General features: G+C 44.0%; 1 protein-coding gene across 1 annotated transcript in view; it reads right to left on the bottom strand.

Annotated features, from left to right (window-relative positions):
* Positions 1–7,336: 7,336 nt before the first annotated feature.
* Positions 7,337–12,461, bottom strand: part of dnai3 (dynein axonemal intermediate chain 3) — a 117,066-nt gene continuing 111,941 nt past the window's right edge. The window contains exons 21-22 of the mRNA XM_060829623.1: positions 9,960–10,070; positions 7,337–7,453 (exon numbers count right to left, since the gene is read on the bottom strand). Coding sequence (XP_060685606.1) covers positions 7,337–7,453; positions 9,960–10,070 — 228 coding nt within the window. The remainder of the gene's footprint in view (positions 7,454–9,959; positions 10,071–12,461) is intronic.

The raw sequence follows: 12,461 nt of genomic DNA, 5'->3' as shown, positions 1-12,461 counted from the left end.
AACACATCACTGGCTCGGCTAGAATTTATTGGCCATCCCCAATTACCCAGAGAATTGTTAAGAGTTAACTACATTGCTGTGTGTCTGGAGTTACATGTAGGCCAGACCAGGTAAGGATGGCAGTTTCCTTCCCTGAAGGACATTTGTGGGAAGCCTTTACTAACCAGCTGAGAACACCTAAAAAAGCATAAGGGGGTGAAAATGAAATATAAGGCTAAGCTAGTTAGTAATGTAAATGAAAGTTGCACGAGTTTCTTTTAGATATCTAACAGGTAAGAGACAGAGAAGAGTGGCCTTTAAACTACTGGAAATGAGGCTGGAGAAGTAGTATGGGGAACAAAGAAATGGCAGAGGAACTGAATAAGTACTTGGCATCAGTTTTCACAGGAAAGACACCAGTAGCATCCCAGAACTTCAAGAGAGTCGGGGGTCAGAGGTGAGTGTAGTGACCATCACTAAGGTGAAGGTGCTGGAGAAGCTGAAAAGTCTGATTATACCTGAGAGTTCTGAAAGAGATAGCTGAGAGGATTGGGGAGGTATTGGTGATGATCTTTGAGGAATTACCGGAGCCAGGGAGGGTCCCGGGGACCTCTGTCGTACGAGCTCAGTGACATTCCCACTATCCTGCTATCCCTGAGACATTTAAAAAGGGAATGAGATGGGCTGCATCATCCATTGAGTTTATCTCTTGTCATATTGTTTTCTGTGGAATACCTTGATTACAACAACCACATGTCAGCAATTTTTGATTTGTTGGAGTTTGGTTATGGGATGAACATTACTGCCCCTGCATCGTCCATCGCCACACTGACCCTGCATCGTCCATCACCACACTGACCCTGCATTGTCCATCGCCACACTGACCCTGCATCGCCTATCACCACACTGACTGTGCATCGTCCATCACCACACTGACCATGCATTGTCCATCACCACACTGACCCTGCATCATCCATCACCACACTGACCCTGCATTGTCCATCGCCACACTGACCCTGCATCGCCTATCGCCACACTGACTGTGCATCGTCCATCACCACACTGACCCTGCATCATCCATCGCCACACTGACCGTGCATTGTCCATCGCCACACTGACCCTGCATTATCCATCGCCACACTGACCCTGCATCGCCTATCGCCACACTGACCCTGCATCGTCCATCACCACACTGACCCTGCATCATCCATCGCCACACTGACCCTGCATTGTCCATCGCCACACTGACCCTGCATTATCCATCGCCACACTGACCCTGCATCGCCTATCGCCACACTGACCGTGCATTGTCCATCACCACACTGACCCTGCATCGTCCATTGCCACACTGACCCTGCATCGCCTATCGCCACACTGACTGTGCATCGTCCATCGATGGTTATGTTGGGAGGTTATGTTCCAAATGTATGGGACATTGGTTAGGCTACTTTTGGAATATTGTGTGCAATTCTGGTCTCCTTCCTACCAGAAGGATGGTGTGAAACTTGAAAGGGTTCAAAAAAGATTTACAAGGATGTTGCCAAGGTTGAAGGGTTTGAGCTATAGGGAGAGGCTAAACAGGCTGGGGCTGTTTTCTCTGGAGCATCGGAGACTGCGGGGTGAGGTTATAGAGGTTTATAAAATCATGAGGGATATGGCTAGGGTAAATAGACAAGGTCTTTTTTTCCAGTGAAAGGGAGTCCAAAATTAGAGGGCATAGGTGAGAGGGGAACGGTTTAAAAGGGACCTAAAGGGCAACTTTTTCACGCAGAGGGTGGCACGTGTATGGAATGAGCTGCCAGAGGAAGTGGTGGAGGCTGGTACAATTACATTTGAAAGACATCTGGATGGATACATAAATTAGACAGACAGATGTCTGCTGGCAAATGGCAATAGATTTATTTAGGATATCTGCTTGACATGGACGAATTGGACCGAAGGGTCTGTTTCCTTGCTGTACAACTTTATAACTGTATGACTATAATCTCCAATTGATCCTTAGTCATCTGTAATTGATGCCCAGCTATTTCTAATTAATCCCAAATTCAGCGGGAAGAGTTCCAGATTTCCAATACTTTCTTTGTGAGGAAGTGCTTCCTGACATTCATTCTATGAACAGTCTGGCTCGGATTTTAACTTTCTGTTCTCTGTTTTGGACTCAGAGTCAATACGGCAGTCAATTGGTCATTCATCCCATTGACAGGTCATGACCCATCACCAGGGGAAGGACTTGCTCTATCTGTTTAATCATGTGCACCCCAAAGCTGTGGACTTCCCAACATAGCAGGGGGTTCATCCTGGAGGGAGAGGCACCCTGACGAAAATAGAGGGGAAAGGGAAACAAAATGAGATAACTTCAACACATCAATATCAAACTTGAAATTCTGTTTAGACATGCTGTTCATATTTGACCAGCATCGTACAAAACACACCACAGTTCTGTGAAACTGGAGGTCTGTTAAAGACCGAGTTTTGACTCTGTACTGACAGGAAACCCCAGCTGGTTTTTTGCTGCAATCTGGTTTTCATTACTTGGAGTCTGAGGTTCAGCTCACGTCTCCCGATATTAGCAGTTCAACAAAATTCCCGAGGGGTTTACACAGCTCCCAGCTCTCCAGCTATGTGGTTGAGATCTGCAGAGTTCAATTTTTTTTTGTTATTATGAAATATTAATACATATAATTAGCTACTATTGATAATGAAGATGGAATGTAATGCAGCAATCTACAAGACATTATAAAACTCAGAATGCCGGTAAACTCTTCGACGCTAATGTAAAACAGACCTTTCCATTTGCTGACTCAATGCCAAAGAGTCCTTCTTGAACTCGTAATACAGTATCAGAGAGGAGTGGAAACTCGGCACACAGACATACTGGAATCATTAACGTGTTTATCCTCACTGTTAGAACCTCACATGCCTTCCATTTTTTTCCTTTAACTCCTTTAATGCTGTTGGAAATGTCAATTGGCAAGGGCTGGCGTTAACACAGGGAAAACGAGAGATGTGGGAACTACTGCTTAAGTGGAATATAAACTCAACTCTGTCTGGCCAAAACCCCAGATTTCTTGGAATTTGAGATCCAAAGAACAATACAGCACAGGATCAGGCCCTTCGGCCCTCCGAGCCTATGCCAACACATTTTGCCCTTCCATTCTAAAACTGTCTTCACTTACAGGATCCGTATCCCTCTATTCCCTTCCTATTCATGTATTTATTCAGGTGCTTCTTGAATGCTGCTATTGCGTCTGCTTCCACCATCTCTTCTGGCAGTGTGTTCCAGTCCCTCACCACCCTTTGAGTGAAAAGCTGACCTTGCACATCTCTTTTAAACCCCATCCATCGCAGCTTGAACCTGCGTCCACTAGTAATTGACCCCTCCACTCTAGGAAAAAGCCTCATAATTTCCACGTTATCCATGCCATTCACAATCTTATAAACTGCTATCGGGGAGCCCCTCCACCTGCTGCATTCCAGTGAAAACAAACCCAGTCTATCCAACCATCCAATCAGTAAATAAGAATCCTTTTGGCAGGGCTGCAAGTAGAAATCCTGGAGAAAACATAGCAGGATGTTTACAGAGAATCCTTAAAATGTCCACTAACTGCTTTTGTTCCATTTGGTCACTCACTTTGAAAATATTGCAAGAAAATTCTCTCCTTCCTTCTCCACAGCAATGGATCTATCTGTAATACCTGGATTGGCTGGCCCTGACCTGCAGGACTGATTGTGGCTAGATCCTTGGTCTGGAATCAGCTGAACCTGTTGAATGATTATTGCGGTACCTCCTCACTGACTCTCGTTCCCCTTCACCCCACTAAGGATTCTTCCTCATTGAATCTCAGACCCAGCCGTTTGCCAGCTACATGTGCAGGCTGTTTGCGTGGCACACTGCTGGGAAATGAAGAAGGGGTGACATTCACATAGTGCAATGTTCTCAGCAATGGATCCATCCCTTTGATTGTTCAGTCCTCAGAATTGTGATTGTCAGCACCTCCTGTCTGTGTCTTGTGTTGCTCTTGTATATTCCCCACAGAAATAAATAGAAAACCTTTCCCGTCTGCTCTGCCATTCAATATAATCATGGCTGATCATCCAACTCAGGCCCCTTTTCCTGCTTTCTCCCCATACCCTTTGATTATGTTGTTCATTGAATGTGGAGTTGCAGGGAGACAGGATAGTGAAGAAGGTGTTTGGTACGCTTGCCTTTATGATTAGATTACCTATAGTGTGGAAACAGGCCCTTCGGTCCAACAAGTCCACACCAACCCTCCGAAGAGCAACCTATCCAAACCCATTCCTCTGACTAATGCACCTAACCTTACGTGCAATTTAGCATGGCCAATTCACCTAACCTGCACATCTTTGGATTGTGGGAGGAAATCGGCGCATCCGGAGGAAACCCACGCAGACACAGGGAGAATGTGCAAACTTCACACAGAAGTTGCCCGAGGTGGGAATTGAACCGGGGTCTCTGGTGCTGTGAGGCAGCAGTGCTAACCACTGAGCCACTGTGCCGCCCCAAAATTTCAAGCCAGCCAGGAGATGAACCTGGAATCTTCTGATCTGTAGTCAGACACGTTATCCATTGCAACACTGGTCAAAATATTGAGTATAGGCATTTGGGAGGTCATGTTGTGGCTGTACAGGACATTGGTTAGGCCACTTTTGGAATATTGTGTGCAATTCTGGTCTCCCTCCTATAGGAAGAATATTGTGAAATTTGAAAGGGTTCAAAAAAGATTTACAAGGATGTTGCCAGGGTTGGAGGGTTTGAGCTATAGAGTGAGGCTGAATAGGCTGGGGCTGTTTACCTTGGAGTGTCAGAGGCTGAGAGGTGACCTTATAGAGGTTTATAAAATCATGAGGGGCATGGATAGGATAAATAGAGAAGGTCTTTTCCCTGGGGTGAGGGAGTCCAGAACTAGAGGGCACAGTATTAAGGTGAGAGGGGAAAGGTTTAAAAGGGACCTAAGGGGTAACTTTTTCACACAGAGGGTGGTGTGTGTACGGAATGAGCTGCCAGAGGATGTGGTGGAGGCTGGTACAATTACAACATTTAAAATGCATCTGGATGGGTATATGAATAGGAAGGGTGAGAAGGATATGGGCCAAGTGCTGGCAAATGGAACAAGATTAATTTCGGATATCTGGTCAGCATGGACGAAGGGTCCGATTCTGTGCTGTACATCTCTATGACTCTAAATATATCTAACTCCTTTCCTTTATGGATAACATCAAGTTAGTTCACCTTTTAATAGTCTGTTCATTCGTTAATTTAGTTTATTGAACATGATTTGGTGGTGCCGGTGTTGGACTGGGGTGGACAATGTTAAAAATCACATAACACTAGGTTATAGTCCAACAAATTTATTTGGAAGCACTAACTTTCAGAGCACCGCTCCTTCATCAGGTGATTTTATGGAAGATTTTCGTCTTGAACTTACTGGGATGTTTAAAAGTAAATCCAATATAAAGGAGAACATAACATTGCACTGTACAGGAAGAGAGTGCTGAGTTTGTTGAGAAGTTTCCTGATAACCAATGTTAGATTGTCGGTTGGGCACGCTTGTGTTTACATTAATCTGTGGGGCCCTGGTGATTGTTCTCACTCACCATTTCTTTTATACAGCTCTTCCTGCAAGTTCCCTTGTTGAAAAGAAAATGGGAGAAACTACCTTTCGAGAAACTGCCATGGCAAATCCTCAACCAGTCAATGAAAGACTAAGAATTGGCGTCTCTACAACTTTAAAGAGATGAAAGGAATCAAAAGAAACTGAAAGAAAGGAACTCGTTGATATGTGTGATCCGGAATAGACTCATAGAGTCACACAGCGCAGAAAAGACCCTTCAGCCCAACGGGGCTGCATTGACATAACTACCACTAAAGGCACCTTAATCCCAATTTCCTGCACTTGTCCCACATAGAACATAGAACATAGAAAAATACAGCGCAATTCAGGCCCTTCGGCCCTCGATGTTGCACCGATCCAAGCCCACCTAACCTACACTAGCCCACTTTCCTCCATATGCCTATCCAATGCCCGTTTAAATGCCCATAAAGAGGGAGAGTCCACCACTGTTACTGGCAGGGCATTCCATGAACTCACGACTCGCTGAGTAAAGAATCTACCCCTAACATCAGTCCTATACCTACCACTCCTCAACATTCTTGAATGTTATGATGTTTGATGTGCTCATCCAAATATTGTTTAAAGACTGTAACATTTCCAGCATCCACTACCTTCCCAGGCAGTGCATTCCAGATTCCCCCCACCCACTGAGTGAAAAGGTTTTGTCTCAAATCCCTTTGAATATTCTTACCCTTGCACTATGCCCTCTTGTTATTGATTCTGAAATGGTGCCAGAACTGTGCACATCTGACTATTATTTTCTTTTTCCATCTACAGTACTACACATGGTCATGTCTTGTATCTTTGCAAACATAGATACAAAGATACAAGACATGACCATGTGAATTCAATAAAGGGAAGAGCTTAAGTTTAGATTTATAAGTTAGCAATTCATGTTTATATCATCTAATTTCTTAAAAGCAATGATTTTATTGTTAATGATGAAATGAATTAGAAATTTAGGGCAATTTAACAGTTTAATTAAATTTCATACTTGTGATGTCTCTGGAATGGCAAGGTTTGATTTCTGCTACACAATCCCAGCGAGTCACGACAACAGAAACCGGTTCATTCAGAGAACAAGGTCCTTGAGAATAGATGCGGTTATTAACAGTCGAAGCAGTCAGCGCTGGGGGAGAAATCCAGTGTTACCGAGAAGAAAGTGAGCAACAGAAGTTTATGGTGATTTCAGACGGAAAGACAGCCTGTAAAACTGTTAAAAATATGGTTGAGAAAACCCATGTTTAGCAATAAGTGAGCTCAATTAGCAGCTAATTTAAGCATCTCAGGAAAAGATATTAACTCAAGAAAATCACATCAAGTCACTATGGTGATCCTCTGAAAAGGAACTGACTACAGTCTTGCCAGATGAACAAAAGTTTTTGGAGTGGAGATAAGAATGACTCTTCATGGAGGCTGGCTCTCCATAAGGTTGTCAGGGTAGAAAGAGTCAAAATTTATTTTTGATAATTGTAACGTGAATGTTTCAAATAGTTCTTGGATAGTATAAGATAGTTCGCATTTTTGTTTGTGCAATAAATGTTTATCTTCCTTTGGCAGCCTCTTGTGAATAGGTTCAGTGATGAACCCTTATGGGAAAACAAAAGAAATTAAACATGAGTCAACGCAAGATTATTTTGCACTGATGACACCGTTGTGATACTGCTGTTGTTAATCAGATTATTTTTTAATAAAAAAGTATACCAAAGATTCTTCACCCTCCCTCACATTTTCCCAAGTTGAGCAAAGATGATTTTCTTCTCTTCCTGGAGGTAAACTCCATATTCCTTTTTTAACTCCTCCTCCACTTCTTCCACTGTCTTTACCACAGCGATGGGTGGCTGCAACAGGAGAACATAAACGTTGTGAAATAAAAACATATTTCTTTTATCGTGCTTCAGACCCACCAACTGTTCTGAAATTCATTCTGAGATCTACATTCCTTTTTATATTCTCTCCCTGAACAAGATTGACACCTGGTCACTTTACAGGCCAAAAACTTGCGATGAAAATGCTGACTAATTTCCTGAAGGGTCATAGGTGAACGCGTTTTAAATGAGTTCAAATCTTGCCCTGGTTCTTTTACCTCTGATTTTTAATTTGGGTCCTCTGTTGTTAACAAATTTTATTCAATGCTCATTTCAGGCATGAATGGCCTGTTGGAAAGTGTGGTGTTGTTAAAGCACAGCCAGTGAGGCAGCATCTGAGGAGATGCCCATTCCTGAAGAACTTATGCTCAAAACATCAACTCTCCTGCTCCTCAAATGCTGCCTGACTTGCTATGCCTTTCCAGCACCACAGTTTTTGACTCTGATCTCCAGCACTTTCAGTCCTCACTTTCTCCCGGGCCTGTTGGAAATTCCATCGACAACAGTATGAAATATAGAAATATTGAAAACTGGAAGGGTAGGCCATTCAGCCCCTCAAGTTGGCCCTCCCATTAATACAATCATGGCTGATCATCCAGCTCAGTCCCCTGTTCCAACTTTCTCCCTACACCCTTTCATCTAAGAACTAGATCTAACTCCTTCTTGAAGATATTCAATGTTTTGGCCTCAACCACTTTCTGAGGCAGAGAATCCCACAGGCTCCTCACTCTCTGGGTGAGGAAATTTCTCCTCATCTCAGTCCTCAATGGCCGACCTTAGACTGTGACCCCTATCCTAGACTCTCACCATCAGGAATGGTGTTCAGGGGAAATACAATGGCTCAGTAGTTAGCACTTAAAGGTTTAAAAGGGATCTAAGGGATAACTTTTTCACACAGAGTGGTGTGTGTATGGAATGAGCTGCCAGAGGAAGTGGTGGAGGCTGGTACAATTACAGCATTCAAAAGGCATCTGGATGGGTATTTGAATAGGAAGGGTTTGGAGGGATATGGGCCAAGTGCTGGCAAATGGGACTAGATTAAGTTAGGATATCTGGTCAGTATGGATGAATTGCATGGTGGCTCAGTGGTTAGCACAGCTGCCTCACAGCACCAGGGTCCTGGGTTCAATTCCTGTCTGTCTGTGTGGAGTTTGCACAATCTCCCCCTGTCTGTGTGGGTTTCCTCCGGGTGCTCTGGTTTCCTCCCACAATCCACAGATGTGCAGGCTAGGTGAATTGGCCATGCTAAAATTGCCCACAGTGTTAGGTGTGTTAGTCAGGGGTAAATATAGGGTAGGGGAATGGGTTTGGGTGGGTTTCTCTTTGGAGGGGCAGTGTGGACTTGCTGGGCCGAAGGGCCTGTTTTCACTGTAGAAAATCTAATCTAATCTGTTTCTATGCTGTACATCTCTCTGACTTTATGCTGCCTCACAACGCCTGGAGACCCAGGTTCAATTCCAGCCTCGGGTGACTGTCTGTGTGGAGTTTGCACATTCTCCCCGTGTCTGTGTGGGTTTCCTCCGGGTGGTTCAGTTTCCTCCCACAATCCAAAGATGTGCAGGTCATGTGGGTTAACCATGGGAAAATGCAGTATTACAGGGATAGGGTATGGGGTTGGCCTGAGTGGAATGCTTGTTGAAGGGTCAGTGTGGACTGAATGGCCTGCTTCCATACTCTATGGATTTGATGTCTCCTACATTTACCCTGTTTAATCATGTTAGAATTTTATAGGTGTCTATGAGATTTACCCCCTGTCCCCATTCTTCTTAACTCCAGTGAACATAGTCCTAACAGATCCAATCCCACGTCGCACATCAGTCCTCCCAATCCCAGGAATCAGTCACACACCTCCCCGCCCCGGCCAGAAATGTCCTTTCTTGGAGGAGGAGGAGACCAGAACAAGGCACAGTATTCCAGAAGAGGCCATTTGGCCCATCAAGTCTGCACCAACCCTCTGAAGTGCATGCCACCAGAATCACTCCCTACCCTATATTCCCCATGATTAATCCACCTTCACATTTTTTTGGATTGTAGGAGGAAAATATGGAAACTCCACATAGAGCAGTCTGCCCAAGGACTGGAATCGAACCCAGGTCCCTCACGCTGTGAGACAGCAGTGCTAACCACTGTGCCACCCTCTAAGCTCCCTCTCCAATAACTTGCTGTACCATTACAACCAGCAAAGGGCAGCATCCCTATGGGGTTTAAAGAGTTCCACATACCTCATAAAGTTTTACACTGAGAAAATACTGTATTTGCAGAGTAAATTAAAGCCATAATTACCCCATTGATTTGGCTGCAGTGGTGTTTGCACTCACTGAGATCCTGAGTTCCAGCAATATAAATAAATAATGGCAGGCATTAAACGTTAAAGGGAAACAGATGTGTATTTGTGTGCGGTGGTAAGTAATAAGCTTTGGGCGTTTTTTTTCAGAGGTGCGTTGTAAATGCTTTCAAAGGACCAACGTATTTTGCTCACCGCTTTCTCTTCCTCTGGCTGCTCCTTCTTTTCACTTCTCAATATTTTTCTGGCTTCAAAATATTCCAGCCGTTTAACTTCTCTTTCAAAGTAAGCTTCAATGTTAGGTTTCTGGAGAAGAAAGATGTTTCTTTTAAGTGAAGATTTGTTTGAGTCATTACGAGCTTTCCAAACGAGTCGATTTCTTACTATCTTTGTCTAGAAGACAGTGAGGACTGCAGATGTTGGAGAGCCAGAGTTGATAAAGTGTGGAGCTAGAAAAGCACAGCAGGTCAGGCAGCATCTGAGGAGCAAGAGAGTCAACATTTTTGGGCATAACCCTTCATCAGGACTCTTATTGTCTCCCAACGTTTTGTAAGCTGTTCTCATGTAAGATGTCCTGTAGCACCCCCAGGTTCCTCCTTATCTGAACTGAGAGGCTGTGGCTCTCCACATAATAGTCAAACCAGAAAGAGAACGTAACCCTGAGCTCAGCGCTTCACCCAATTTCAGATTGTCAGATCAGGCAAACCCTCTCAAAATTATTCTTTCATCTTTTTCTTTCACAGAGGGACTTCTGATCCTTAACAGTTTTAAGATAAATTCATCAGACCATAGAGCTGTGTTCTCATGAGAGAGAGAGAGATGATTGGTGGTGGCTTAACCTGCCTCAGGTGAGGGGAGTGTCCTTTGTGGTAACCTCAGTCCGTGTGGGAACTGAACCCATGCTGTTAAAGTTCACAAACCAGCCATCTAGTCAACTGAGCTAAACAATCCCACCAACTTTAACAACTTTGATAAGAACATTAAAACCAGGGGCAGGGGTAGGCCATTCAGCCCCACAATCTACTTTATCATGGCTGATCTTATCTCAAACTCAACTTCACTTTCCTGCCCACTCCCCATAACCCTTTAACCTATTACTAATTAAAAATCTGTCTATATCCTTTTTTATAACAACTAATTATTCTTTCACCCAAATATAGTTCAGATTGGTCCAATCCAGTTCCTGACATTGTAGCCTAGCAGTACAATATGCAGTAACTTGTTAGCTAGAAGCAATGATGTTCGGATTACTGGAAAATACATACAATGGGCACCATTCCTCCACCTACCCACACTCACTTCTGGCTTCCACCTTCCTGCTCCCCTAGGCGCAGATCAATATTAATTGATATTCCTCCCTCTTCCACTGAAGGGATTATATTTCACATGATAACCAGGCCAGTGAGAGTCAGGAAGTAATCTGATAGACACAGTGGTCCCATTAGGTAAACACAATGACTGCAGATGCTGGAAACCAGATTCTGGATTAGAGGTGCTGGAAGAGCACAGCAGTTCAGGCAGCATCCGAAGAGCAGCAAAATCAACGCTTCGGGCAAAAGCCCTTCATCAGGAATAAAAGCTTTTATTCCTGATGAAGGGCTTTTGCCCAAAATGTCGATTTTACTGCTCCTTGGATGCTGCCTGAGCTGCTGTGCTCTTCCAGCACCACTGATCCAAAAACAGTGGTCCCATTGTTGGTCACAAGTCTGTCCCCATTTGATGTCATCATACTTAATACATACTTTCCTGCCTGGGTCTAGAGCTGTGACTCTATAGCACTGGCTGTTTGTGATAATCGAGAGTTCATGCCTCACTTCAGTCTAGAATCTCGGCTAATAGTCCCAGGGTGCTGGACATACCATTGTTTGATCCAGGGGAGATTATGCCACAATGTTAATGCCACCACCCCACACTGGTGACACAGCAGCCCTGGAGAATACACTGGAGAGCTGGGTTCAAATCTCAGCACTGCACATTGTGGAATTCACTTGGAAAATTTCAGAATTGAAATTTAGCCTCAGTGATGGCAACCATGATAACTATCATCGTCTGGTTCAGTATATTTGAGAGGGAAGGAAATCTGTTATCCTTATTAAAAACTGTATGGGACTTCTGAAGTAGGGCCATTGGACCCAAAACATTGATTCTGATTTCTCTCCACAGATGCTGCTAGACCTACTGAGCTTTTCCAGCAATTTCTGATTTTGTTTCTGATTTTGGATGTAAGTTTGCTCACTGAGCTGGAAGGTTCATTTCCAGACGTTTTGTTACCCTACTAGATAACATCTTCAGTGGGCCTCATGCGAAGCAATGCTGAAAATTCCTGCTTTCTATTTATATGTTTGGGTTTCTTTGCTTCACATGAGGCCCACTGAAGATGTTACCTTGTAGGGTAACGAAACGTCAGGAAGTGAACCTTTCAGCTCAGTGAGCAAACCTACATCCAGAACCTCAACCTGAGCTACAAATCCTCTCAAAACTTGCTTTGTTTCTGATTTCCAGCATCCGCAATTCTTTCAGTTTTTATGATGTGCAGATGCCAGTGTTGGACTGGAGTGGGCAAGGTCAGAAGTCACCCACTCGTCCAGTGGAGTGACGAAGGGACGGTTCTCTGAAAGCTTGTGATTTCAAATAAATCTGTTGGACTATAACCTGGTGTCACACGACTTTCAGTTTTTAATCTGCCATCCCTACCCA

The sequence above is a fragment of the Hemiscyllium ocellatum genome, chromosome 9 (assembly GCF_020745735.1).
Source record: "Hemiscyllium ocellatum isolate sHemOce1 chromosome 9, sHemOce1.pat.X.cur, whole genome shotgun sequence".
Lineage (NCBI taxonomy): Eukaryota > Metazoa > Chordata > Chondrichthyes > Orectolobiformes > Hemiscylliidae > Hemiscyllium > Hemiscyllium ocellatum.
This window is presented reverse-complemented; position numbering and strand designations above follow the sequence as displayed.